The following is a 25,444-nucleotide window of genomic DNA, read 5'->3' as shown; positions in this document are numbered from 1 at the left end:
AAACCATATATATGCCTAGCTATGCAAAAATACTTAGAATAAAAGTACTTCAGCAATATACTTGTTTTCTGACAGGACCTTGTTTATTCCTAGTGCTAGAAACTTAAGGAATGCCTTTTTTTTTTTTTTTTTTTTTTTTTTTTTTGTGGTAGTTGGACCTGCTGACTTAGTTTTTTGAAATGAGGGTACTTCACCTTACAAATGTAAATTCATTATCACTGCTATCTCACAGATATTCAGTTAAGTAATTTGCCTCCTTCTTGAAGTTATTGGTAGACTACCAAACCAGGGAACAAAATATCAAAGCACTTCCTAGTTGCCTTTCTGTGTCTGTGGATGCGTAAACCCATTGAAGTGAAACAGCACATCGTCCCCCAGTGAGACAGCCACTAGCACCTGATCCAACCAGCCAGCCAAAAATGTTTTTAAAAGAGAAAGAGAAATTGTTGGCGCACTGGCTGTATTACTACAAAAATACTTTTGCATGTCGCCTAAATCATATACCTTCCTTAAATACGCAGCCATTGAAAGATGACTTAGCCCTCCATGTAGCACCCTGCCCTTTCCAGCCTGTATCCCAAGCCAAAACCTCACAGGGCCGCGGCTGGCTGAGGTTACTGCCTCACTGCGGGACCTCTTGCTCCGACGCCCTGCACAGCCTCCACCAGCCATTTCCACAGCTCCGGTTTCTCACTGCCTGTATGCCATTTTTTGGCAGTCATGCACCTCAATTTTGGGTCTGTGGTCTCTTTCCACTAAAATAAGTGGTGGTGGCTCACACGTTGGCTGTAACTACCATAAGAAATAAATAAAAGGGGGTGATGAGGATTGTAACGAACAGTGGCACTCCTTGCTGGGCCTTCCTCTCAGAGAGTGCCAGGCCCAGGAAAGGATGGCACCCTGATGGATGATGGGCCTCCAAGGCCTGGAAATGTCCCCTCGGTGGCTCTTCAAGAAGTAGAAGGACGAGAGCTTCGCTCTGAGAGAAATGGCAGGGATGCAAGAGCTTCGCTTGGGTTTTATCCCTCACACACCTGCTGGGCGCTATTTCCACCCTGCTGGGACTCCTGCTGCCTAGGAGAGCCACCAGCTGGGGGTGAAGAACGAAAATAAGGCAAAGAAAACAGAAATATCTATTTACATTTTATTTATTAGTTTTATTTTTCAGACAGAAAAAGGCGCTGAACCCCCCCCCCCCAAGCCGCCCCCAAGATGTCGGTCCCCACGGACTCCATCTCCCAGCGGGCCCCGCGGCGAGGTAGCGCACCGCGCACCCCCCCCCCCCCCCACCGCGGACTACAACTCCCGGCGTTCCCCCGGCCCCGCCCGCCGCCGCCGCCGCCTTCCCGGCTCCGCGGTCAGCAAATACCCCCGGGGCGCACAGCTGGGCCCGGCCGGCGGCGGCGGCAGCGGGCGGCGGAGCGGCCCCGGCCCGGCCCGGTCGGGCCCTGCGGGAGGAGAAACGGGCTCAGCCGGCCGCACAGGCGGGGCGGAGCGGGGCCGAGGGAGCAGCAGCGGCCGGGCCCCGAGCCCTGAGTCACCGGTGCCGGCGGCAGGGAGGGGGCGGCCGCCGGCCTGGGCGCGGAGCCGGGCCCGGGGCCGCCTTTGTTGCGCCGCTGAGGTGGGTGCGGGGGGACGGGGGGGAAACGGGGGGACGGGGACGGGGCCGGCTTCACCCGGGGGAGCCCCTGAGGGAGCGCCCCGCGTGTAAACACCGCGGGCACCGAGGGAGGAGCCTGGCCGCGGAGTGCGAGCGGAGAATTTTCTAGTATTGACACAATCCCGTGAGTGTGTGTGTTTGTGTGTCCGTGTGTGTGTGTGTGTGTGTCTGTGTTTGTGGTGCCTCTCCGCCTGCTGCGGTACCGACTGTCTCTGTCTGTGCCCCGCTTTAGGAAAACAACGCACCCTGAGCTGCTGAGGTACGCCAGGCTGGTTGCTTCTCACCACCGAAGGCACAGCGCATGGCTGAGCGGAGGAGGAATGGATGCTGGCATTCGGGTATAACGATAAGCAGAACCAGCCACATCGCTTAAGCTTATGAGACAGAAGGAAAACTTCACCTGTGGCAAGCAAGGTGCTGTCAGCCTGTAAACTTTACAGAGACATCTATTAATTATTTAAATTTAAGTACGGACAGAGCTCCTGTTGTGTTTCTTTCTCCTGTGAAAAATACTAAATTTGCAGCCAACTTTTACACGTATCATTAGTAAAGCACAAGCAGAGGGGAAAAACGCTGCTTTAAAGAAATCTGAAGATGAGCGCCCACACACAAACTGCAGAGAAAGGCCAAAACACGACACTCCTGTGCCAGGAAAGCTATGTTTGCAGTGGGACAGATGAAGCAATCTTTGAGTGTGACGAGTGCAGGAGCCTACAGTGCCAGCGCTGCGAGGAAGAGCTGCATCAGCCAGAAAGGTTACGGAACCACGAACGGACCCGTATAAAACCTGGCCATGTCCCTTACTGTGACTCCTGCAAAGGTGCCAATGGGAATATAATGCACGCCAGCATGACGGGGTCGAGACAGATAGCGGCGGTGAGGTGCCAGGTGTGTAAAATCAACCTCTGCGTGGAGTGCCAGAAGAGAACACATGCTGGGGGGAACAGGAGGAAGCACCCTGTCACCGTGTACCATGCTGGCAAAGCCCAAGAGCAGGAAGAGGAGGAGGGGATGGATGAGGAGACCAAGAGAAGGAAGATGACAGAGAAAGTTGTGAGTTTCCTCTTGGTGGATGAGACTGAGGAGATTCAGGTAAGAGCTGCTGTGGCCTGTTTGACAGGTGAGATCTTCAGTTCTGCCTTAGTGTAACGTGTTACTGGGATGCATGGTTGATTCTTGAAGTGTAACTGAGAGCAACAAATTGAGAACAGGGGTTCCTGGCCCTAAATGAGTATCTTGGGCAAAAAAGACACAGAGCCTAAGGCTGGCCTTGCTCTCCAGTTCCTCAAAGGGCAAGTTCACTAAGACCTTTTGTGTGGTAAGAGCCTACTTTCAGTGGCTTGGTAAGTGAAGCTGGTGAAGGAATGGACTGTACTGAGACACGCACAACTAAGATAAGAGCTTGGTATACGGGATGCTGATCATTCCTGAACAAAACTGAACCGAGAGGATTGCAGGAGGTATCCTGCAATGGGAGTGCTGGCTGCCAATCTCCTACCGTATGACCGGGAGTGGGCACTGTACCAAGCAGTACTAATGGGAAAACTGAAGCCCCCTGATACCCTCCTTCACCACCAGTAAATCCATATGATTTTTAGGAACAGGATAAAGTATAAATAAGGGTTTTGTGAGGAATCACAACTGTATGCCATTCAGGTCCTACAGACACCGTGGTTAAGCAGTGTTGCTAGTCACAGATACTGTTCCATGTCAGCCTTTTACACAAAGAGGGGGAGATTGGCCATCAATTTGGGACAGGTTTGCTGGTAGTAATGATTTAAATATTCGTTGGCAGTCTCTCAGGAGAACAGTCTCTCAGGAGACTTGGTTTTAGAGCCTAGCATGCAGTATGTGCATTTATTTAACTTTTCTGTTGGCCTTTATATTTGGTAAGCATAAGCACTTTACAAATGTAAAAATATTCTGTGCATACAAAAGCAGCAACATGTGAAAGTCACGAGGCAGATTAGTTATCCAACTAAAAACTTGGTTTCATCTTTGGGCTTCCAGTTTGCAGCTTTCATGTTTAGCCTTACTCAGGGGATACTGAAAGAAAACATGTAGTCACCTGATGGCTCAGTATCTGGTTGCCCTAATTTGACATATTCATGCTGCTGATGGTAAAAAGATGTGTACGGAGGCAAAAGGGGAGAAAGGATGATAGTGACTGTGAACTATCATCACAGTTTCAGGTGTGGTAGCAGTCCTAAATTTGTATGCTTCCCCTCAGCACGTGTTGCCATATAATGCACGGCAGATGCAGCTATTGCTGTAAGATGCAGGCTCTTCAGTAATCTTCACCTGGCCACTAGAGCAAGCTCTGAAGTGTTTCAGAACATGGCTGTCCTAGAAAGTTCCTCACAAGCTGTGCCTGGGTGTGTTTGTACTGTTTTAAGTTATTTTTATACTCCAGAATCTGTAAGCCTTGCTGGGGCAGACTTTTGGCTGCCTCTTGCGAGCAAGTGCATTACTATTTCAATATCATGGGCTATAAAGCCAGCTTCCTTATTGGGACTGCAATGGTCCTTTATCAGATCATAACAATTTGATCTGAACACGGTTGGAAAAGCTCTCTGAAAATGATCTTTCCTCTTACTGGGATCTTGAGTCAAGAGCTCCTCCATCTCAAGTGATTTTCTCTTCCTCATAGCTGACTGCTTGCCTGACAACTCACAGCCAGTCTCAGAGCAGTCTGAGAGTTTTCAATTACAGGATGTTCTGGCAGCTGAAACTTTGAGTTCTTGCTATTATGGTGATATTTCTGCTAGTGAGCACGAGAACCTTTATTTAGAGAGCGTTGTCAGATCATGAGCTCTCAAGACATGTTCTGTAGCATCTTTTGCCCTTGATAATACCGAACAGACAATGCAGGTATAAGAAAGATTTTAAGTCTTCTGTGCTCATCATTAGCAAGATGATTTCTGATTACTTAAGAAGAAATCTTTAGTTCCTTATTTAAACCAACTAATTGTCCAAAAAAAATACCAAAGCAGTAATAACCTGAAATGTGAAGATTCAGGGTTTGAGAGTGTGTGGTTTTCGAAGCTTGAGCAGCCAGGAGAAGGCTTGATCAGAGTTAGAGAGTGCAGCTGTCCTCAGGCGTCTGATTTTTGACCTTTGGAACTTGAAGATTGTTATCTTGGTTAGGAAAGCAGAGAGAAAACTGCTGATTTGCTCTCAGCAGCACATTTGGCCCTACCAACGTTAAATGCTAGTCCTACAAAATTGGGCAGAACAGGTTATGCTCCTGAACAAATGGGATGGATCAAGATGCTTGCTAATGTATACAGGCTTACTAACATCTGACCTGGCAGTGGGTCAGATGTTCGTAAGTATATGACAATAAGATGGGAATATGGGACAAAGACTTTTTTTTTTTTTTGTTATGCTGTGGAAATTGGAGTTGCTCGGCTCAGGTGGTTGTGTCTCATCTCATCATTCCCTTTGGCTTCCAGGAGCTGGTGGTTCTGAAGCTTGAGGATATTTATGGTGTGTAAGCAACAGCAGCTGGCTTCAAATCCAGAAGCAGTGTAGCTTCATCCATAAGGAGCTGGGCCTCAGCAAACTAGTTGAGCTGAGAGGTGTTGATTCTTAGCTTGGGCTCAGCACTGCACTGTTAGAGCTGTGATAATTCTGAGATCTTCCTAATTGTCCTTGTGCCATGTTGCACAGATGCGCTGGCCTGCTCAGAGCTAGCTTGGAGCTTTTTGCCCTTTGCAGACATAGCCATAAGCTGAAAAAGCTGAGGACTTCTTAGGCTTGTGTCAGATTTGCTTAGAGTTGGGAAAGGTCCCATCTTAAGCCACCAGTTGTACAGCAGTTGTTTGTAGAGAACTGACAGTAGCTTAAGCTCATCCCTGTGAAATGCAGGCTTCTCTGTGACTTCCTCATCGCAGCACTTTATCTGAACACCTCAGAAAGACGTTATCTCAGTAAAAAAAAAAAAAAAAAATGCTGCTAAAGGTAAGATCCAAGCTCACTGCGAGGCTGTGGAAGAAGCAGAGAGAGAGGTGGTTCCTCAGGGAGGTCCAACTGCTGCTGTCTCACCCGCCACACAGCGTGGCGTCTTGTGACTTAGTCCCCAGCCATCCAGACCTACTCCACAGTTTTTTTTTTTCCTTCACTTCCTCCAGGACTGAAAAAAATAAAACATCTTGCTGGTGTTTTACAAACTGACATCACTTGCAGTTTAGACCCCGTTCTATGTCCCTTTTCTCAGGCTGTGTTACAGTTTTACGTTTTTTCTTTGCACAATATTAAACTTTTTGCCTTGTCTATCACCTATCTGAAGCTGAAACTTCAAATTGTTCTTGATAACAGCAGCATTTGTTTGTTAATTGGTTTTGATATATTCGGTCTTACTTGCTTATCTCTACTCAGGGTGATGTTGCAGGGATTATTTCCTCAGCCAATTTCTCTGGTCTTGTCACTGCTGTTGTTAGTCTTCCACATCTCTTCTTTGCCATGGTAGGCCAAAACCCAGCACTGTGTCTTCTTTTCTTATGTATGTAAATCCTCCAGCTGAATCTCCTGATCTTGTTCTGAGAAGGTGTCACCTTTCCTTTCCTACCTCAAACCTGCTGAATTTCCAAAGCAGCACCGTTGTGCTATCACCAGTGCTTCCCCTTGCATGTGTGAGGCGCTTCTCATAGGAACTTAGAGAACAGTTCATTGGTCTCATTAAAACTCTCCTTTACTCCTGGACCTGTTAAGAAAAACACACCAATGAACACACGACAAGGGTTGGGATAGTTGGTTCGGGTCCTGATACTCTCTTGAATTTTTCCACTGATCTGTGTCTGCCTTTGCATTTTGATGTACTTAATGTTTATTCAGTTGGTGAAGCAGCAGCCATCTTTGCTTGGTTGTTACACAACCTTTGCAGCAGAGTGGAGAGTTACCCATCAGCTGTGCGGTGACCTCTATTTGCTGTTACTTCTGAGGCAGGGGAGAAATGCTTAACGAGGCATCACAATTTGATATTGTTATCTTGGGGACCAGATGTTGAGGGTTTCACAGGATCAGAACTCCGCTTTAGTGGCATCAGTGGTTTCCATGATAACGCTTTGTCCAAAGCTGTAGTTGAGGACTTACACACAGAATCTATGCAAGGGGAGGAAGTCTTTCATTTACCCCAGCAGACGGGGAAAATGCTTGATAGTTACAAGGCTGTCTTTGAGTTCACTGATATTTGACCAGAAACAATCCCTGTCACAAGAAATTATCCGTTCTTTGTGTTTCAAAGAAAAATAAAAACAAACTGACTTTGTAGCCTGTCTTATCATGGAGGCAGGAAGAAAATAAGGTGAGCAGGGTTAGACACTTGAAGGATTATTAGTTGTTCCCCTCAGCCAGTACTGAGCAGGATCTATATTCTGCTCTGCAGTCAGCCAGGATGGCTGAAAATGACCCACTGCCTTTATTGAAACGCAGAACACTTGATGCAATAAGCAGCCTCTAACAGTGTAACAGCCTGCATGTCCTCCTCTGTCACCTCTTTTTAAAATTTCTATGCACAGAATGGTAACTCTTCAGGACTGGTAGCTGCTTTGCTTTTGTCATTTCTGTAAGCCTGATGAAAGTGCTGTGGTTTTCTCTTTATTACCTGCTGACTTGAGCTTGGCCCAAGTCTAGGGATGAGAGAAGGGAGAGTCACTAGGAATGCTTTTTCTAATTAAATATTTCTTGTGGGTCAATGCTAGCTAATGTATGTCTTCTAAGAGAAGATCACAATCTCTTAAATTTCATTACTTGCCTCTGTAGTTTAAAAAAAAAAAAAAGCATTTGTCTAACAGACTATTAGTTTCTGTGACACTCTTGCTTGACTTGCTGTTGGGAGAATGTTTTTGTTTTGTGCCTTTTTTTTTTTTTTTTTACTGCCTCCTGTGAATTTCTTGGGATTTTATTCTGTATCCCTGTAGCCTGAAGAGTTGCAGCTGATATATTTTCTATGGGTATAAAGGAGGAAGAAGAAATGCTGAAACATCCAAGGTTTTTTTAGGTCAGTGTGGTCTGTTGGATCAGAGTTTGTAATTTCTGCCCTTGATTCCTGTTGCTGTGCTATTGATGAGTTTTCCTCCTTTTTGTGCTTCAGAGAGGTTTTCTTGCCAAAGTACTTTGCTGCCTCATACTCCAGGACTATTTTTTCTTACTACTTAGCTAGTTTTGAGTATTCTTCCCACCCTACTCTGTTACCAATTTTGCAGTTCCCTCTCCTACAATTCAGTGCACTGTTTTTCTGTCCTCAGAATAAAGTAGCAGGACAAGTATACTTGTTTTTACCTTGAAGTCTCTGTTAGTTTTGAGATCTTGAAAAAGGAAGAGGGGAAAATTCTTCAGCTAGCGAATAAGTTAGGGAGGTGTTTAGTCTTCAGCAATTTCATTGAGCTTGGTTGTCATCTCCAAGGGTGGATTATCTGCTAATAAAAATACTTCAGTCAGTATTGTCTCTTGGGTTAGGAAGGGCTCACAGTAGATTACCTCCCATCCACCTGTGTTGTGTTCCACCCCTCTCAGGGTATTCTGCCCTATAGCCTTTGACATAGGGTCTATCCCCCTAGCTAGGGTTGATAAACAGGATTTAACTCTTATCTCTTTGTCTCTTTCAGGAAAGAGTTTTCTAAATGATAGACGCGGGCTTCACCTGTGGGGAGCCCCTGCCCTTTGCTGCAGGGACCTCTTCCAGCCTGAATTAGTCTAGGATCGTACTGGAAACAGGGTTTGAATTGAGATAGTCTAAGGCACTTCTTGTGCCTCTACTGATGTGACGGGTTTCATAGGAGTTTTCCTTCCCTACAGGGAGCCATCCAGTCCTTTTTCTCACTTGGTAGCAAGAAGCATTTGGGAATATCAGCAAAGGTTTCTCCTGGAGCAAAAGTGGGTTGTTTCCAGCAGCTTTTTTAATAGCCTATCACACCTGAGTTTCTGGGATAAGCCAGCTGTGCTCCTTTGCCTTCCCTTGGAGTTATGGCTGTGTACATTGTGATACAAAACATCAGATACTGTGGTGTTCTGGTTGTCAGACAAGTCTAGTGACTCATATGTTTAATGATTAATATAATGATATATTTATTTCTTGATTGCAGAAAATGTATTTTTGTTATTAAAAACACTCTGTTAAAATTAGCTTAAGCAAAGAGTAAGATTTCAAAATACACCAACAAAAGTACCACCATAACTCACAGTGACGGTGTAACACTAACAAATGAAAGCACTGAGGGATCCTATGCCACGCACTCTGTGTTTTTGTTTTCAGCTGTTGTGTCATCATGGCACAGCTCTAGCTTTGTGCACCGCTTCCATGAATGCTAGCCAGCCTTCAAGGCTTCGTGGATGGTCTTAAAAGAAGAAAACTGTGGTTAAAAAATGTCTGATTCACTTAATGTGTTTGTTTTGCCTGGAGGCAAAGTTAAAGTTGTATGAGTACAGCTCATTGGAAACTCCTTTCTATTTTATGGGTTTTGTTTCTAAGCTTTAAATGTTATTGTTTGAATAACGTTGTTTCCAAGAAATTCATAGGCAGGAATGTCATTTTTATCAGTTCTCGTTTCCAGACTTTTCCTAAACAATTCTACTTTTATTATGGCTTGGATCTAGGTAACTTGTTCTGTTAGGAGTGATACATTTCAGAGTAAGAGTGATGAGGAGGCTGGACATCCACATGCATTCCAGAGCTGTGTGGTATGAGGTTTTTGTGTCCTCTTCAGAGAGGACTCCATCTGTGAAGCTTTTAGTTCTTCCTGCTGAAAGCCTCCACCTCCAGTTCAGTTCAACTCAGGTGGTGTGACTGACTGTATGGAGGGTGCATGACCACTGCTAACAGAAACGTAGCTGAAACTGGAAAATGAATCGAGGCAGGATTCTAACCTGCGATGGAGAAAAATTATTCTTTCTAGAAGGAAGTCTTTTTCTAAGATCCATAACACAAGTGTCAATGAGTCTCTGATACTAGAAATGACAAAATACTTCAGGCAAATAAACGAGGAGCTGGAGAGAGATGTCTCTTAGGGAAGATGTACAAAGTTTTCAGTCTTAATCATCACTGCTGCATGATTTAAGGAAAGTTTCATATCTACTCTTTGCAGTTCATGTCAGATGTGGAGCTCTTGGGCAGCACAGGAGTGTACATGGCAAAATGTGAATCCTTGGCGTGTACAGCAGAAGGTGGTACCAAACAAACTGCTGTAGAGACGGGGGGAAGAAGCAGGACATGAACCCCGAATGGTTTAGTGCTTCAGCATGCTCCAGCTTCGCTTCAGCACACTCCCAGCCTGTCTTTAATTGTCTTTAAATGTCTTAAATAAACTTGGTTGGTTGAAGTTTATTTGGTCACTGATAGAGGGGTTGTTGTGGATGGTTCTTTGTGTGTCATCCCTGTGCTCAGCAGTAATTGAAGATAAATGCACAAGAGCAAGGACCTCATGAGATACCAGCATCCTCAACAAAAGGAAGGTTTGTCAACCTGGGAAGCTCAGCCTGGGACAATTTCAGTGGAATTTGTATGATCTGACTCCTTTTTCTCACTGGGGGGAATGCACTGCAGAGCTACCCTTATCCCTGTGTTCCCTACTGTCATTTGTATCTTATGCCAATACCAACTCAACCCCTTGCAGATGCTGTCTCAAAGTGATACCAGAATATCAACCAGTGCTGCTTAAATGACCTTAGTTATTCGCTGCCCTGCCTACACTTGAGCAACTGTTTGATACTTCCTTGCACTGTCAAGAGAGTGAATAACTGGAGTGAGTGGGTCTGATCAGGCACTTACTCTGGCAAAGAATCTGCTGCTGCCCTTATGGTAAGAAGTTTGAGAGGCAGTAGAATAAAGAAAAAAATCTGGAGAAAAAATCATATTCCTTTGTGTTTACATATGTGCAACATTATGTAATCAGTGGCTGCTTTTAGCAGCTATCCCATGAACCAAGAACTTGCTTTCATCTCCAGAGGTGCTAAATGAGACTGAGTCTGTCATCTGAACCACCTTCCTGACAACAAACTGCTAATCACAGCCACCAGAAAGGCAGACCCTTTCTTGTGCACATAGGTCTTGAGAGTGTCTTGATGGTCTCCCACAAACGATTCTGTTGAAAGCATTCTGATTTCTGTATTTCCTGTTTTTCTCTGCATTGTGAGGCTGCCTTGAATGCTTTGAGCCAGCGAGTAGGTGCTGCAGCCCTGCAGTCCCAGCCTTTCTTTCAGCCCGGTGTGCTGGCTGTTTATTTCCCTTCCAAGTCTGGAGGCTGCTGCTAGATATGACGAGGGCGAGTGAGACTGGATGAGCCTTAAACTAATTTACTGATCTAAGAATAAACTTGTTCGAAGAAATCATTTGCTACCCCGTCGCCTCTCTGGATCTTGTATCCTGAGACCTGCCAGCAGTGCTCTCTGAGGAGCAGGGGGCGAATAGCCAAGCTGCCTCTAGCCACCAAGAGGGGAAGGAAGCCCCCTTCCTTTTGGCTGCAGGGATTCTGCAACGAGGGGATCACGGTGGAGGGAGTGGATTGAATTACTCTCAAGAAGTGTCTGTCCTATTTTTCTCTGTCACATCATGTGTGGGGTAAAAACTCGTTGGGAGACAGAACACCAAGTGATAAGCAACTGTAACCAGAAGCATGAAACCTTTGATAGCCAAGGCTGCATTCTGCAAGGAAAGCAAGATAAGCCCTCGTGCAGAGCCCTACCCTGTTGCACTGCTTGGTATCTGTTCCCTGTTGCTCTCTGATCCAAACAGAAAATGCCCTGTTTTCTACCCTAAATAGCACGGTGCTTGTCACTTAATCTATGTGAAGCCAAAGAAAGGTGATCTGCTGAGGTCTGTCTACTGTCTTTTGGCTGTATGTTTGTTTTTGGAAAGAGGAGTTTTTGTTGTTGTGTGTGTTGTGTTTTATGTTCTTTAAATGAAAGCACGATTCAGTAAATTATGAAATGAATCATTGAGGTTGTTGTGGCACTTCTGTCAAAGGCAGTTTGACCTTCTTCAGTCACCGGTGCTCAGACTCTGTGCATGATGAAGTCAAGGTGACAAAAGCACTCACCTGTTTTGCGCTTGAGTTCAGAGACTTGCCAGGGAGACTGGTGCTACTGAGAGTGTCTGCCACGCTGCAAGTAGCTGTTTTGGCAGACATAGGAGAAAGGTTTTGCTCTCTTCTCTAAAAGGGATTGCTTCTGGGAATTGGTTAACATTATAGAAGAGGTTTCACTGGACAGATAATCGCAGTGAGGCATCACTTCCAGAATGGCTACGTGATGGACCAGCCTGCATCCCATTGATGTGTATGTGTTACAAAGCTGCTTTCTAATATTTTGCTTTGGACTTCTTGGTGCTTCAGATTTTGTATGAAGTTTTTGAACAGGAAGTTATTGCTCTCATTAATCTTATGACTCCTAAAGCCAGCTGTGTTCTGAGTTGTCTACTCCAATTGCATTGTTAATAATATTATGTTTTTTCCTTTTCCTCAAGGTAAGGAATGAGGAAGAATTTATCAAGAAACTGGACTGCAGTCCTGACCAGCATCTAAAGGTGGTGTCCATCTTTGGGAACACGGGGGATGGCAAGTCTCACACCCTTAACCACACTTTCTTCTATGGCCGGGAAGTCTTCAAGACATCTCCAGCACAAGAGTCCTGCACAGTTGGAGTCTGGGCAGCGTACGACCCTGTGCGCAAAGTGGTGGTGATCGACACAGAGGGCCTCCTGGGGGCCACTGTGAACCTCAGCCAGAGAACACGGCTGCTGCTGAAGGTCCTGGCCATCTCTGACCTCGTCATCTACCGTACCCGTGCTGACAGGCTCCACAACGATCTCTTCAAATTCCTTGGTGATGCCTCGGAGGCTTATTTAAAACATTTCACTAAGGAACTAAAAGCTACGACAGCTCGATGCGGCCTAGATGTTCCTCTGTCAACGTTGGGTCCAGGTGTCATCATCTTCCACGAGACTGTGTACACCAAGCTACTGGGCTCTGGTAAGTAGGCAGTAAAAACTGCTCACTGCTGTGTAACTGCTGTCTGCAGGTTATCAGGCTGCGCTGAATGTTCAGTGCTCCTTGCTATTGTGTAAAAGATGTGGTTTGAGTTTTGCTCGTGCTTGTCCCAGTCTGTGAGCCAGGCTGTGGAAGGAGCAGAGCGTTCCCTGATGGTGGTCTGACTCCTCTAGGTCAGCTGGAATGATCCTCTTAGCCAGCTGAGCGGTGGCACTGAGTGGTCACCATGGGAGTTGTGCCAGCCACAGGGAGGGTCACTGCACAGGATCAGGAGTATGGATGATATGGCAGACGAAGGTGAAAACTGAGACACCCTGGGATTTTGGCAGGGGTATAGAGAGTCCTGTTGCAAAAGAAAGAGGGGGGAGGAGGCGAGAAGCAAAGCAAAACAAACAAAAACCAGAAACAGAATATATGTAGGAAATAGGAAGAGCAAGAACAGTGAAATTGATGAACATCAGTACTCACAGTACCCTGAACCAACTCTTCTAATTTCTGTGGACCAAGATTGTTCTGAGGTGGGTGTGAGGTTGGGACTGAGACTGGTGGCACAGGGCTGATGCTGCTTTTCTCTGCAGCCACGTTTGAAGCAAACAAAGCAGCAGGCCTGGCACAGTATTATTCCCATCGCTTTCAGTGTTCTTCACCAATGCTTTTAAGTTGGCTCACGTCGTACTGGATTATGCGTATTTAAATTGTGTGGTTTATTTGCACGTCTGAGTGAAATGCACTGTCCTATGGAAGTCAAGGCAAATTTTGTTTTTGACTATACAGGATGTAAATGTCTTTCCTGGCCCTGTTTTTTCCATGCTTCAAAAGGCATGGTGAAACCTTCCTTCATTCTGTCTGATTCTTTGATGAGCAAAAGCCCTAATGAACGGACTACAATGCATAAGGCTCAGTCCTGCCCTCTGTGTAATGCCACAGTAGCACCCTGCTGGCCCATATTTTCATTCTTGCCTTCCTCATGGGTGAGATCTTGAGCTAGTAGAATGTGGCATTGTTTATGCTGATTATTAGAGTGCCTTCTTAATTACTTTCAACTTACCTGCCATGGCAGTTCCTTTTCTTCCATAGCAATTTGCTGATCACAAAGGGGAGTTTTCTGTAGCTGTTGAAATTTGCTATTTCAGCAAGTCAGACTGTGACCCACAATGATACTGGCACCTGCGTTCAAAGTCAGGGTCGTAAAAAAATCTGTTTTATGATCCCTCCTGATCATAGTATGAATAGCAAAGAAACCTTTTAGCACGTGGATTTGCATCAGGTTGCCATCACCCATCTTAGGAGGTAATGGCGAGGTGAGAGTGTATTTGTGTAGTTTCAGGGCAGGGAAAAAGAGAGGCCTGTGTTATTCTAAAATGTGCATGAAATTCTGAAATGTATGTGGCCAGTTGAAGTGCTTCACTTTGTACAAGGGGCTGATAGACTTGGTCTTCCTTGCTACAGAGCTGGCGTGCAGAATAAACAGCCCATGTAAGGTTTGTGTCCTCCACTTATCAGGTGCTAGGAGTAACTATATCAAGTTCTGGTCTGGTGAGAGGAGCTAGCTAGCGTGTTGACGTGGAGTTGCCTTACGTTATAAATTGTCTTTGTATTTCCAAACCTAGATGTTTCCAGCTTTACCTGTGGATTTGCAGTCTCTACAAAGCTTGGTGTTAGGATCTAAATCTACATATCAAAAAAACACAGATTGGTTTTGGAAGAAGTTTTTCTTTCCTGGCTTGTGAAATATGATAGCTGCATTTCAGATGTATTAGAAGAATTAAGAAAACTAGCACAGAGTGGCATATGAAAGCAGTGTGCAATTTAAATATTATTTTAAAACATCAGTTGTTTATATACTTCCTGATACTCTTACATACAGATCATCCTTCAGAGGTTCCTGAGAAGCTCATTCAGGATCGCTTTCGGAAGCTAAGCTGTTTTCCTGAGGCTTTCAGCTCAATTCACTACAAGGGAACAAGGACATACAATCCTCCAACAGATTTCTCTGGACTTCGGCGAGCTGTGGAGCAGCAGCTGGAGAACAATACAACTCGGTCACCTAGACAGCCTGGGGTTATCTACAAAGCACTCAAGGTAAGTCCTCTGGTTTGGAGATCAGTTCGGTACAATCTGTATTTGTATCGCTGTTGCTAGTAACTGTCAGTCTGGCTAGTTAAGCTGGAGCAAGTGAACCAGTGACACAGAATTGCAGATATATGGAAATCAAGCAAGTTTGGGCAAAGACAATGATTTTGTGTAACAACTAGGTAGCTTGGATAATTTTTACTTTTAAAAAAGCAGACCAAAAAAAAACAGATTGCAAGGTCTAGAAAAGTTGAAGAGCAAAACAGATTTAAAAAAAAAAAAAAGTGAGTTGGGAAGAAACTGACTGGGGAAGAAAATGTAACTAATGCTGTGAGTGGTGAGCACTTGATGAGGGATTTACAAACAGGAGGCCCCTCAGTACAAGGGGAGGGACTGCAAAAGACTTGGAGGGAGTTAATGGTTGGCAAACCTGGCACTGAGCATAGTGTAGCCAAAGGGCTATGTGGTGAAAAGGAGGAAAGATGTGTTGGTAGCTAGGGAACCAGATGGGACCAAGCCAAAGGATGTATCATTTCAGAGGTGCAGCATCAGATCAGAAGGCTGATGAAAAGGAATTGGTGGAGAGAGCAGCTGGTGATTTGTATTTTATTTTTTTTTAAAGATTACCTCGCCAGAATGTCAGAGGGATTTTCAGGTCTTAAAAAATTGCAGTCCATCCTCTGAGTTTCTACACATTGCTTACCACTACCTGATTAGCAGCATGTTTTCATTGGCCTGGAAGAACATCTGCCTCACCATGGGAGCGGGAAGCAGGGGCGTATTTGCAGAAGGTGGCAGTGCTAGCAGTCTTTCCTGATGTTGGTCACAGCCACTGGAACAGAGGACTCCAGCTGCTCTGTATTTGGGGTAACTGAAGCCCAGAAGAAAGTGTCGGGGTAGTGGGTACACCGTTCCTTGCTCTGGGAGCAGACAGGCAGCATGGAAGAAACAGCTGGAGTGGTTAATTCAGGTTTAATTTCCATACATTTACCACAGTAATCAAGTAGGGAAGTTTCAGATACAGCTATCACTCTATGTCAGCTCACATCCAGTAGGGTGGTTGCTGTGTTCAGATCACTACTGAATGCAAACTAACGTTTTAGCTTCTCTTGCTGGGGACTTAAGGCTTGCTAGGCATCTTTGTCTATCCCTTGTGGCTTCTGAATCCATTGGCCAGTATCAGTCAAGCTTGAAAGATACCTTAAAGATAATTTCCTTGAAGCTCTGTGAAATCAGATTTGTTTGTAGAGGTCTTAGCTGAGAGAAGCTGTGGTGAGAGAGATCTGTATGTGTGTGCATACGCACTGTCAATCGCTGTCAGACAGCAGAGATGTTTCTTCCCCCTGCCTATCCTGGAAGGGAAAAGGGAAGAGTAGCCAGAAAGGTAGTAATTATAGTTCATTCAACTGCAGGAAGAGATTCAGATAGACTTCATGCCTTCAAAGATCTCCATCAAAAAAAAAAAGTGCTTTGTTTCAGTGGTTACCAATCTACTTGTTTTTACCATAACACCCAGAAGAACTGAAAAAGTGTGCCGGGGTTAAGGGTTGGATTTATCTAAGAATGGATGCTCCCAGGAAAGGGAACAAAACCCTTTGTCTCAGGCTTGAAGTTTCACCAGCCTAGAGAAGAACAATCGTTCACACAGCCAGAGGAACACTCGGCAGCGCTTCCTGAATGATGGGCAAAGAATGTGTCCTTGTGTACTGTGTGAAATGGCTCTTCAACTCCTAGAGGCTTCCAGAATACAACCCCCTCTTAGCTAAGGAGGCAATGGACACGAACTGAAACACAGGGTTTCATCTGAACATTAGGAAACCTCACCTTTTCTGTGTGAGGGTGACCAAGCACAGGTTGCCTAAAGAGATTCAACCACCCATTTCTGCTGTAAAATTCAAGGTAGGGGCAGGAGGAGAGGAGAAAAGTATCTTACAAACATTCAGGTCATTTCTGTACAAGTGCAAGATAGTCTGTCTTGCTTAACTTCTAATCTTTGTCTTGGTTTCCAGGTTTGCAAGACACCATTTGTTAGCTGTGCGCCCTCTTTCTGCCTCTGGTTCCAGAAGAGGAGCCCATGCTTTTGCTTGGAAAAGCTTTCATAAAATGTCTGCGTTGCTCTCAGTTCATTGATACTTTTCTGTTTCCCAGGCTCTAAGTGACCGGTTTAGTGGGGAGATCCCTGATGACCAGATGGCTCACAGCTCTTTCTTTCCAGATGAATATTTCACATGTTCCTCTGTGTGCCTCAGTTGTGGGTAAGTGGATGAGAAATGTACCCTCATCCTTCTCGAAGTTAGTGCTGTTCTGGTCTACAGCAGTAAAACAAAGTTTTTGTGATGTCTTGACACCTGGCATCTATCATCAGGTAGTGCTTCCAGGCAGAGTTTTTTTGAAATTAGACTCCTATGTGGAATTGGATGGCTGTTATTGTCATGTCCCAGCTAGATACGTGGCCTTTGCCTACTCTATTTTTGTGTACTGCTGTGAATCTGTTTTGCCCATATCCTTTCCCTGGATGGCTCATGAATAACTTGGCTGAGAATTGCAGACAGAGGTAGAAGAAGGGAATGTCTAAGGAAATCCCCTGAAGCCTTGTATGATGATATCTACCTGCTGTTTTTATTACATGAACAATGCTAAAGCACACGTTATGGGCCTGGACTGTGCCCTGTGGCTAATTCCAAGCGTACCCCCAGGTTTGATTAGAGCTTGGTTTGTAGCTCTGTGGGAAGAGCACAGAGATTGAGCCTGCAAGTGCTCTGAGTCTGTAAAGTACTCCAACAGCAGGATGCTAGGGCTGATTATGCTTCTGCAAACGTTCTCTCCCAAATACGCTGTAGTGCTATGTTCACACTCTTTCGTGTTCGTTAGAAAATTCCTACCAGCTTCTTGTACCGGCTGCACTGTTAACGCTGATCTGGCAAATTTCCAAGCTCAGTTAGTCCTACTTAAAATTTTCTGTGAAATTTAAATTGGCTACAGTGATCACTTCCTACGCTGAGTTGTTTTGTAGTGCTGCTTTGTGCTATGAAACAGCTGCTACGACTCTTTGCAAAGAGCCTGCCTTTGAGTAATAGGTGACATCATTGCTTTATGTACAGTTGTTGGGGTTAGAACGCCTACACAAAGGCAAGATAGTAATATAAATGAACTCTTAGTGACATCTGTCCCATATCTAACAGTACCAGCTCACGGCTTGCTTTTGCATACTCAGGTGTGGCTGTAAGAAGAGCATGAATCATGCGAAGGAAGGAGTCCCGCATGAATCCAAAAGTCGATGCAGATACTCTCACCAGTATGATAACAGAGTCTATACTTGTAAGGTGAGTAGAGACACACAAGGACAAGATCTGAAGAATGAAGAAAGGAAAGGATGGCCCAATGAATGAGGAACATCACAGGCATGTGCCTGTTTTGTTGCTTTTTGTCAAATGGGAGAGGTGCTCTGGCCTTTGCAAGAAAAATTAATCCCTGTTGAACTTATATTTTTTGATTGGAGATGTCCTCTCCACTATGTGCTGTGTGTCGCTGGCTAAATTGTGAGCTCAGCTGCTCTAAACTTGGCTGATGTTGACTTTCTACATGCTGGATGCAGTTACTCTCTGTAATTGCCTGTGCCTATTGCTTGATGTTAGCTGATTTTTCTATGGAGTGTATGCAGGAGACAGGAACATTTTCAGCCCCTGTCATGGTATTCAGTATGGTAGAAATATTTACCAGATGTAATTATTGGTAGTGGTTTCTTTATTTGGTTTTGTTGAGTGGCTTTTTGCTGTGGAGACCACTGTATGCCAATTGCATGCTTTATGTCACCAAACAGCTGCGAGACCTGGAGCCTGGGATTCTGAAGAATGTGTTTTTAATTGATCCTTTCTGTTATTATAATACAGGCCTGTTACGAACGAGGGATGGAGGTCAGCGTGGTGCCAAAAACCTCTGCTTCCACTGACTCCCCTTGGCTGGGCCTTGCCAAATATGCTTGGTCAGGGTGAGTACTGCAGCTACGACCTTTGTTCTGCTCTCTATTGCTTCTACTCCACCTAGTGTTCTGGACTTCCAACATCTCGCTGAGGCGAGCTGTCTTCCTTTAATCCTCTCTTGCAGATATGTGATTGAGTGCCCCAACTGTGGAGTGGTGTACCGCAGCCGACAGTACTGGTTTGGCAACCAGGATCCTGTGAACACTGTGGTGAGGACAGAAATTGAGCATGTCTGGCCAGGGGTAAGTCTGGTTGCTGGATAGTCCTTGTGTATGTGCGCATCCACACAAGCGTGTCAATTAATCGAGACACTGATGGAGAAAATGGGTTGACTATGATTCGAGCAGGTCCCCTGTCTGCTGTTTAAAAGAACTTTTGCAAGGGCTTTTGGTCATCTTTTGGCTTTTTTAAACCGGCAATTCAACCATTTCATGAAATCTCTGTGTAAATATTACATCACTGAAAGCTACCCCTATGTTTCAAAGTAGGGCTGGTGAAATTTAGCAGTTTAACAAGGAGCAGTAGGGTCGCAGAGCAATCTGCTTTTGAAAAATCAGATTTTCCTGTTTTTATTCTCAAATGAATGAAATTTGTTTCAGACCGATGGATTTCTGAAAGACAACAACAATGCAGCCCAGCGTTTGTTGGATGGCATGAATTTCATGGCACAATCAGTATCTGAACTTAGCCTGGGACCCACAAAAGCTGTGACCTCCTGGTTGACGGACCAGATCGCCCCAGCTTACTGGAGACCCAACTCTCAGATCCTGGTAAATAGCAGCTACTGTACTTCCGTACTGTAGAGAAAAGCTTTGCATAGCTAAAAATCTTGCCTCACCCTTTAAGTAATGTAGGATTTTGCAGATTTTAAATGCTTGTTTTATTGCAGCAAGCCCTTCTCCTACAATTTTGACAGAACTGAATGTTTTTCAGCTTTTCCCATTCTTGACTTAGAATAAGAATGAACAGACTCTGCCCAGCCCTGCCAAATAGACTGTTCCCTCCCTACTTCTTGTTACCTCTTTTCCCTGCAGTATCACCACTGAAAATCCTGGCTTGCATGAACTTGCTCTTAGAAGCAACGAATCTGCATCTTAAGTTTGGTTTCTGTGGTTGATAGTAGTATTTTTATAGGTGCAGAGATTTAACTCTGGTTTCATACCAGATGCCAAAATCTGGACCCAACAGTTGAACTAGAAAGGAATTCCGTATGTCTTGGCGGAAACAGATACCTCTTCAGGGAAAGCAGCCTTCTGAAATCTTAAACCCCACCAAGACCAAATACCCACCATTCAGTCCTGCATGATGTGGCTGTAATTATTGGTGATTGGGACTGAAGGGATCACAGCAATCTATTGGCTTAACCCCTGTGTTTGTGTATAGTTATATACAGAATATATATAGTTATATATATAGTTATATATATAGAATATATATAGTTATATATATATATATAACTATATAGTTATATATAGTTATATATATAGAATATATATAGTTATATACAGAATCACAGAATCACAGAATTTCTAGGTTGGAAGAGACCAACCTCTGACCTAACGCTAGCAGTCCCCACTAAACCATATCCCTAAGCTCTACATCTAAACGTCTTTTGAAGACTTCCAGGGATGAATATATATACACACCTACCTGAGTCACTTCCTTGGGGTGAAGGTATGGGGGTGGTATCACCCTAGTCTCAGGTGTAACTGTAGTTTTCACAATCTCCGTCTGAGTGATGCCAGCCTGGAATTCTGCTCTGTTTTTCTGCTATGAGACCATTAAGGAAGATTAAGCTAACAGTTTTTCTTTCTATGTTGTCCTGATCAGAGTTGTAATAAGTGCAACACGCCTTTTAAAGATAATGACACTAAACATCACTGCCGGGCCTGTGGAGAGGGCTTCTGTGATGGCTGTTCTTCCAAGACCCGTCCTGTGCCTGAGCGAGGCTGGGGACCAGCACCAGTGCGCGTGTGTGACAACTGCTATGAAAACAGGGGCATCCAGTTAGGTAATTTCGAGTTGACTGTGACAGAATTATTTCTGGGTAGTAGTCTGGAGTCTTTGTCCTTGGCTCGTGGGTGTAGACAGCAATGATCAAGTTGGGCTTTGGTTTAGAGGTGTTTGAGGTGTTTTTTGTTTTTTTTCTTTTTTTTTTTTGCTAGTGAAGCTCAAGAGCTCGATATTTTTTGTCAGGAAGATTGCAATGAGCTAGCAGATATCTGACTCCCCGATAGGATTATTTTCTAATTGGGTCTCTACTTTCTTTTCCCAACGCCTGTTGGTGGTGTGGAGCTGGCATCAGAGCAGGGATACTGCTGTTGCAGCAACCTCTGTTTTGTCCTTTATTTCTGAAATGAAGTGAAAACCCTGCAATTGAAGACTGGGGATGTGGGAGATAGAGGCTGAGGAGAGGTCCCAATCTGTCTTTTGGGTTTGCTGCTTTTGGGTTTTTGCTGATGCAAAAGAATAAATTTGGCAGAAATTGTACTGGAAATAGGTGCTGAGTCCTTAACTCTTGTGTCATGCAGATGTGGCTGAGCTGCCTTCAGACGAAGAAGGGGGGACGCTTATTGCCAGGAAGGTGGGGGAAGCCGTACAGAACACTCTTGGAGCAGTGGTGACAGCCATGGACATTCCCTTAGGTGAGCTGTGCTCTCTTTTGATGGATTTGTCTAGAGGTATTTTTGATTTCACAGGGCAAAACTTCTGACTGAACTTCAAGAGGTTGTATGACGAGACTGTCAACTCCACTATGATGCTACCATTGGTTGAGAGTTGTAGAGCCCCCCGCAGCTGATGTTTCCTCTTGATTTTCAGCATGCTATTTTTGCACTCCATATTTTCTACCTGTTCCTCAAACTTGTGTGCACCAAACTGCAAGTGGTTCATGCTGCCCTGATGCATCACCTCAGTGACCTACCAGCTGAACTTCCCTAAGGACTGGCCGATTAGAAAGCATTTTGTCAGGCTTGGTTTTCTCCCAGAGATGCTGAGTGCATTTGTGTATGTTCGTGGAGACTGCTGGCACTTGGTACTTCTGCAAGGAAGAGCTGAGAATTTGAAGCTGTCCAAGTTGGTTTTGATGGAAAATGATCAGTAATGTTATCTTTCATGGTGAGATTAGTACAGGGAAAGGTTGCTGCTCTTTCATGTGCTGGGTAGCAGTTCAGGTATGTCAGCAAACGCTTTGCATCTGAATCTTCTGTTGTTGGAGCTGAACTCCTCATTGCTCAGATTGTTGTTTTGTTGCTTTGCCTGCAGTGTGTCCCACCATCACCTCTGTGGGCTGTTTGTTGCACAACTCAATGGAAGGAAGAATAAATTTCTTCCTCAGTTCAGTGTTTCTGAATATGTGGTTTGGTGACTGTTTTCTTGGCCACAGCTGAAACTGAAGGTAGCAAAGAGCAACTGTCTCATCATACTCACCTTCTGGAAGAGTATGAGTAAGAGAAGATGCCACAGTGTAAGGAAAAACAATCTGTTCCTTTGAAGAGAGGCAGAATGCGGGAGAAAGCCATTACCCATTTCATCCATTCTGTCTGTCTGTTACGCTGAAGTATTGTCAGAAGGTTGTCTTCCCCTCCATGGCAGTGTTACAGCTTGCTGCGTGTGAGGCCTTCCACCTTTGGAGGAACTTTGAAGGAATGTAGACGTTCTTGACATGCTCGTTTTCACAAATTTTCTTCATCTTTCTCCCCCTGCCCCATCACTTCCCCCATAGGTCTGGTAAAAGATGCTGCCCGACCTGCATACTGGGTGCCAGACCATGAAATCCTGCACTGCCACAACTGCCGGAAGGAATTCAGCATCAAGCTCTCCAAACACCACTGTCGGGCCTGTGGCCAGGGATTCTGTGACGAGTGCTCACATGACCGCAGAGCGGTTCCTTCTCGTGGATGGGATCACCCAGTCCGAGTTTGCTTTAACTGCAATAAAAAGCCTGGTGACCTTTAACCCCAGGCTCTTCTCCAAATCTTTGCAATTCCTTATGTTCTCAGGGTTACAAATGAAAATATCTGGTCTCCCTTTCACCTCTTAACCTGTTGCAGCCAGAGTGCATGTTTCCAGTTTCTGGCCTCCTCTCATGTTATATCCATCTTGGAACGCTGGGAATGAGCTTAAGTTCAGCCTTTAGGTTTTAATTTCAAATTAACTGGAGAAGGGAGGGAACTCCCTTGTAAATGAGTGAACCAAAATCCAGTGTATTTTATTCCAATTTAAGTACATATATATATCTATATATATATCTATGTATAATTCAGTATATTAAGAATGCAGGTGGCTAGTGAAGCATTGAGTATTCCTAGTTCAAATGATGGATAGTGTTGTTCTTTGCTATGTTGGATCAGAATTATGGCCTTCTAATTCTTCTTTTGGAATGTCTCGCTGATCATGATGTCCTGTGAGGAAGGTTTGGACTCTGTGCTGCCAGGAAACCACAGGCCTCTCCAGTGTTGGTTATACGAATTACACCTGGGAATTCGAGCAGCCCTACATCTGGAGGTGCCGTACTTCTGGCCGTGGAAGCTTAAACTCAGATTCTTTAGCAAGTTTGTTTGAACTGTCATATGAACAGTGGTCTTGCAGTGCAAGAGGTATTAAGTTGAAATAACCCCCTGGGAGAGACCAGTAGAGTTTTTAAAGGTAAAGCAAATCATGGCACAAGGCAAAGCATTCCGAGTTTGCCATTTCAAGTTCAATACCAGATCAAAAGGTAACAACAGGGTCTTCATCTCCCTGGCAATGTTCTCATGTACTCAGGTTTTTTTCAGCTTCCTTTGCCAGCTTGTTGCAATTAAAAGTTTTGTCCAGAGCAGAACAAGAGGACAAGTTATGTAGGCAATTCTGGGATAAGTTTGAGTTGCTTGGGTTGTGATGACTTTTCTTTTCTCCCACTTTTTAAGTGATCCCTGAGTGTATGGAGCCTCTGTGTTCTCAGACATGGTTGCGTAGAAACTGCACAGATATGACGTATCTTTTTTTTTTCTTTTCTAATAATAAGAACTTTCAAATCCACCTGGAAAATGGGAACCTTTCTTCTTTGCTCCTAGCAACTGGCATTCACTGGACTTCATCCTTTTATTAAAGGACTGCATTGAATTCATTGATTTATTTTTTTTTTTTTTATTATCAAAACCACCACTTAACCTAACTAATACTGCCTTGTACTGTGGACTTGTGGTTCCAGTTGTAAGAAGAGACCATTGTGGATTGAACTGCCTAAAATTCTCCCTTGTTGGCGTACATAGACAAGAATTCTTCCACAACAGGAGGCTTGTCTCCTCTTGGAGTTTGATGCAATGTCCTGGAACTGTGGTATTTTTTTCCCCAGCTTATTAAATGTGCTCTTGTGTAGATGAGTGCCCAAGACCCTGTTTTAGGACTGTATTATTAAATTAACTACTATAAAAGACTTTATCTTCTGAGCAAGTGTACCGACTTTTTCCTTGTATCATGTAGATCTCACTTGGTTTCTGAAAGACCACACAAAGCGATTGCCCCTTCACAACTACATCCAGCCTGCACACGGAAGTAGACTTGGAAGACATTCCAGGATACCTTCTGTTCTGGCCGAGCTTGCTGGGGACTGTCTCATGTTTTTATACGCAAAGTCTGCCATAAACTGACAGTTGCCCAAGGGTGGGCATCAGCAGGTAGAAATTTTCTCTGAAAAGACGTTCTGCACATCCAGCATAATTCTGTGCTTCAAAGTCTTTTTATTTTTTTAACAGGTGAGCAACGTGTTCTTGGTTTGTAGGCTGTGCCCTGTGTGCTGTTAATGCATGAGGCTTTACTACCATGTTAATGCACAAAGAAGACAGCCATGACATTCCTTGTATAAAATCTTTGGCATCTGTTTAAGCACCTTGTCTGACTTTTTCCTTGTCACAGACATATTTACAAACAAGTCTAAGTGAAAATATTGTCTAAACATTTTTAGTGTATATGCTACCTTAGTAATTTAGCAGCCTGTTGGTGTGCAGAGTCCACTCTTGATTGATTATCCTGGAGCTGATTCTTTTATGCTGTTGCTCGATAAAACAAAATCTTATTTTGTGCTTAACCTGCAGCAGGCTTGGTGTTACTTTTTCCAGACAATGTTGAGAGGATTATGTGGGTTCTTTGTTTCCCAGAATGAGGGAAAAAATTATCTCTGAGGCTTAAATTCACTGCCATTTTCTGTAGACAAGAGCTTTTCCTTATTCTGCTTGTATTGGGTGCTGTGAGTACACTAAGCATAGAATATGGGTATTGAATGGATTAGTTAAGAGGGATAGCTGCACGGTTTTGCAGAGCGCAGTGCTGCCTGATGTCGACCTGTTAAGGTTATCAGGATTTTATCTGGGAAAAAAAGGCTCTAAACAATGTCTTTGAATAGAAAGCACAGGAAACTTAAATAAAGGAAATAGAAATCCGGGGGAGGAATTCACTAAAGCAATTAACAGGGCAACATCTTGTGTTCAGAGTGGGACCGAGCCTGAAGACAAAGATTAATAGCAGCAGTAGAAACCTGTGACAGTTTTATTCCTGAGCTCTTAGGAGAGAGGCTTTACTTGCAGAGGTATTGGTAGCATCTAACCAGAGTGAGTCTTTGCAAAATGTGTCTGCATGTAACAGCTCCTTTCTGGAGCTCTGCAGAAGCCCAGACTGAGTGTTTCATAATGCCAGCACAGTGTTATGAGACAGATCTGACACTTTAATGCAACTTCTGTGCGAGATGTGAAGACTGCTAGGTTTAGCAAGAT

At 44.4% G+C, this 25,444-nt stretch overlaps 1 protein-coding gene across 2 annotated transcripts; it reads left to right on the top strand.

Moving 5' to 3' along the window:
* Positions 1-1,368: 1,368 nt before the first annotated feature.
* On the top strand, positions 1,369-25,444 carry ZFYVE1 (zinc finger FYVE-type containing 1). 2 transcript variants are annotated; one of them, XM_084287547.1, is made up of 12 exons: positions 1,369-1,621; positions 1,893-2,752; positions 12,120-12,624; positions 14,510-14,724; positions 16,864-16,970; positions 17,930-18,038; positions 18,606-18,703; positions 18,820-18,937; positions 19,295-19,465; positions 20,526-20,706; positions 21,227-21,340; positions 24,159-25,444. In XM_084287547.1, exons 2-12 carry the CDS (start codon positions 2,255-2,257, stop codon positions 24,323-24,325), a joined length of 2,283 nt encoding a protein of 760 aa, XP_084143673.1. In that variant the 5' UTR covers positions 1,369-1,621; positions 1,893-2,254; the 3' UTR covers positions 24,326-25,444. The 2 variants fall into 2 exon arrangements, with proteins under 2 accessions (XP_084143673.1, XP_084143672.1); XM_084287546.1 differs by lacking the exon at positions 24,159-25,444 and adding an exon at positions 22,420-24,149.

The sequence above is a fragment of the Netta rufina genome, assembly GCF_964035555.1.
Source record: "Netta rufina genome assembly, chromosome: 5".
In the NCBI taxonomy this organism is placed as follows: Eukaryota; Metazoa; Chordata; class Aves; order Anseriformes; family Anatidae; genus Netta; species Netta rufina.
This window is presented reverse-complemented; position numbering and strand designations above follow the sequence as displayed.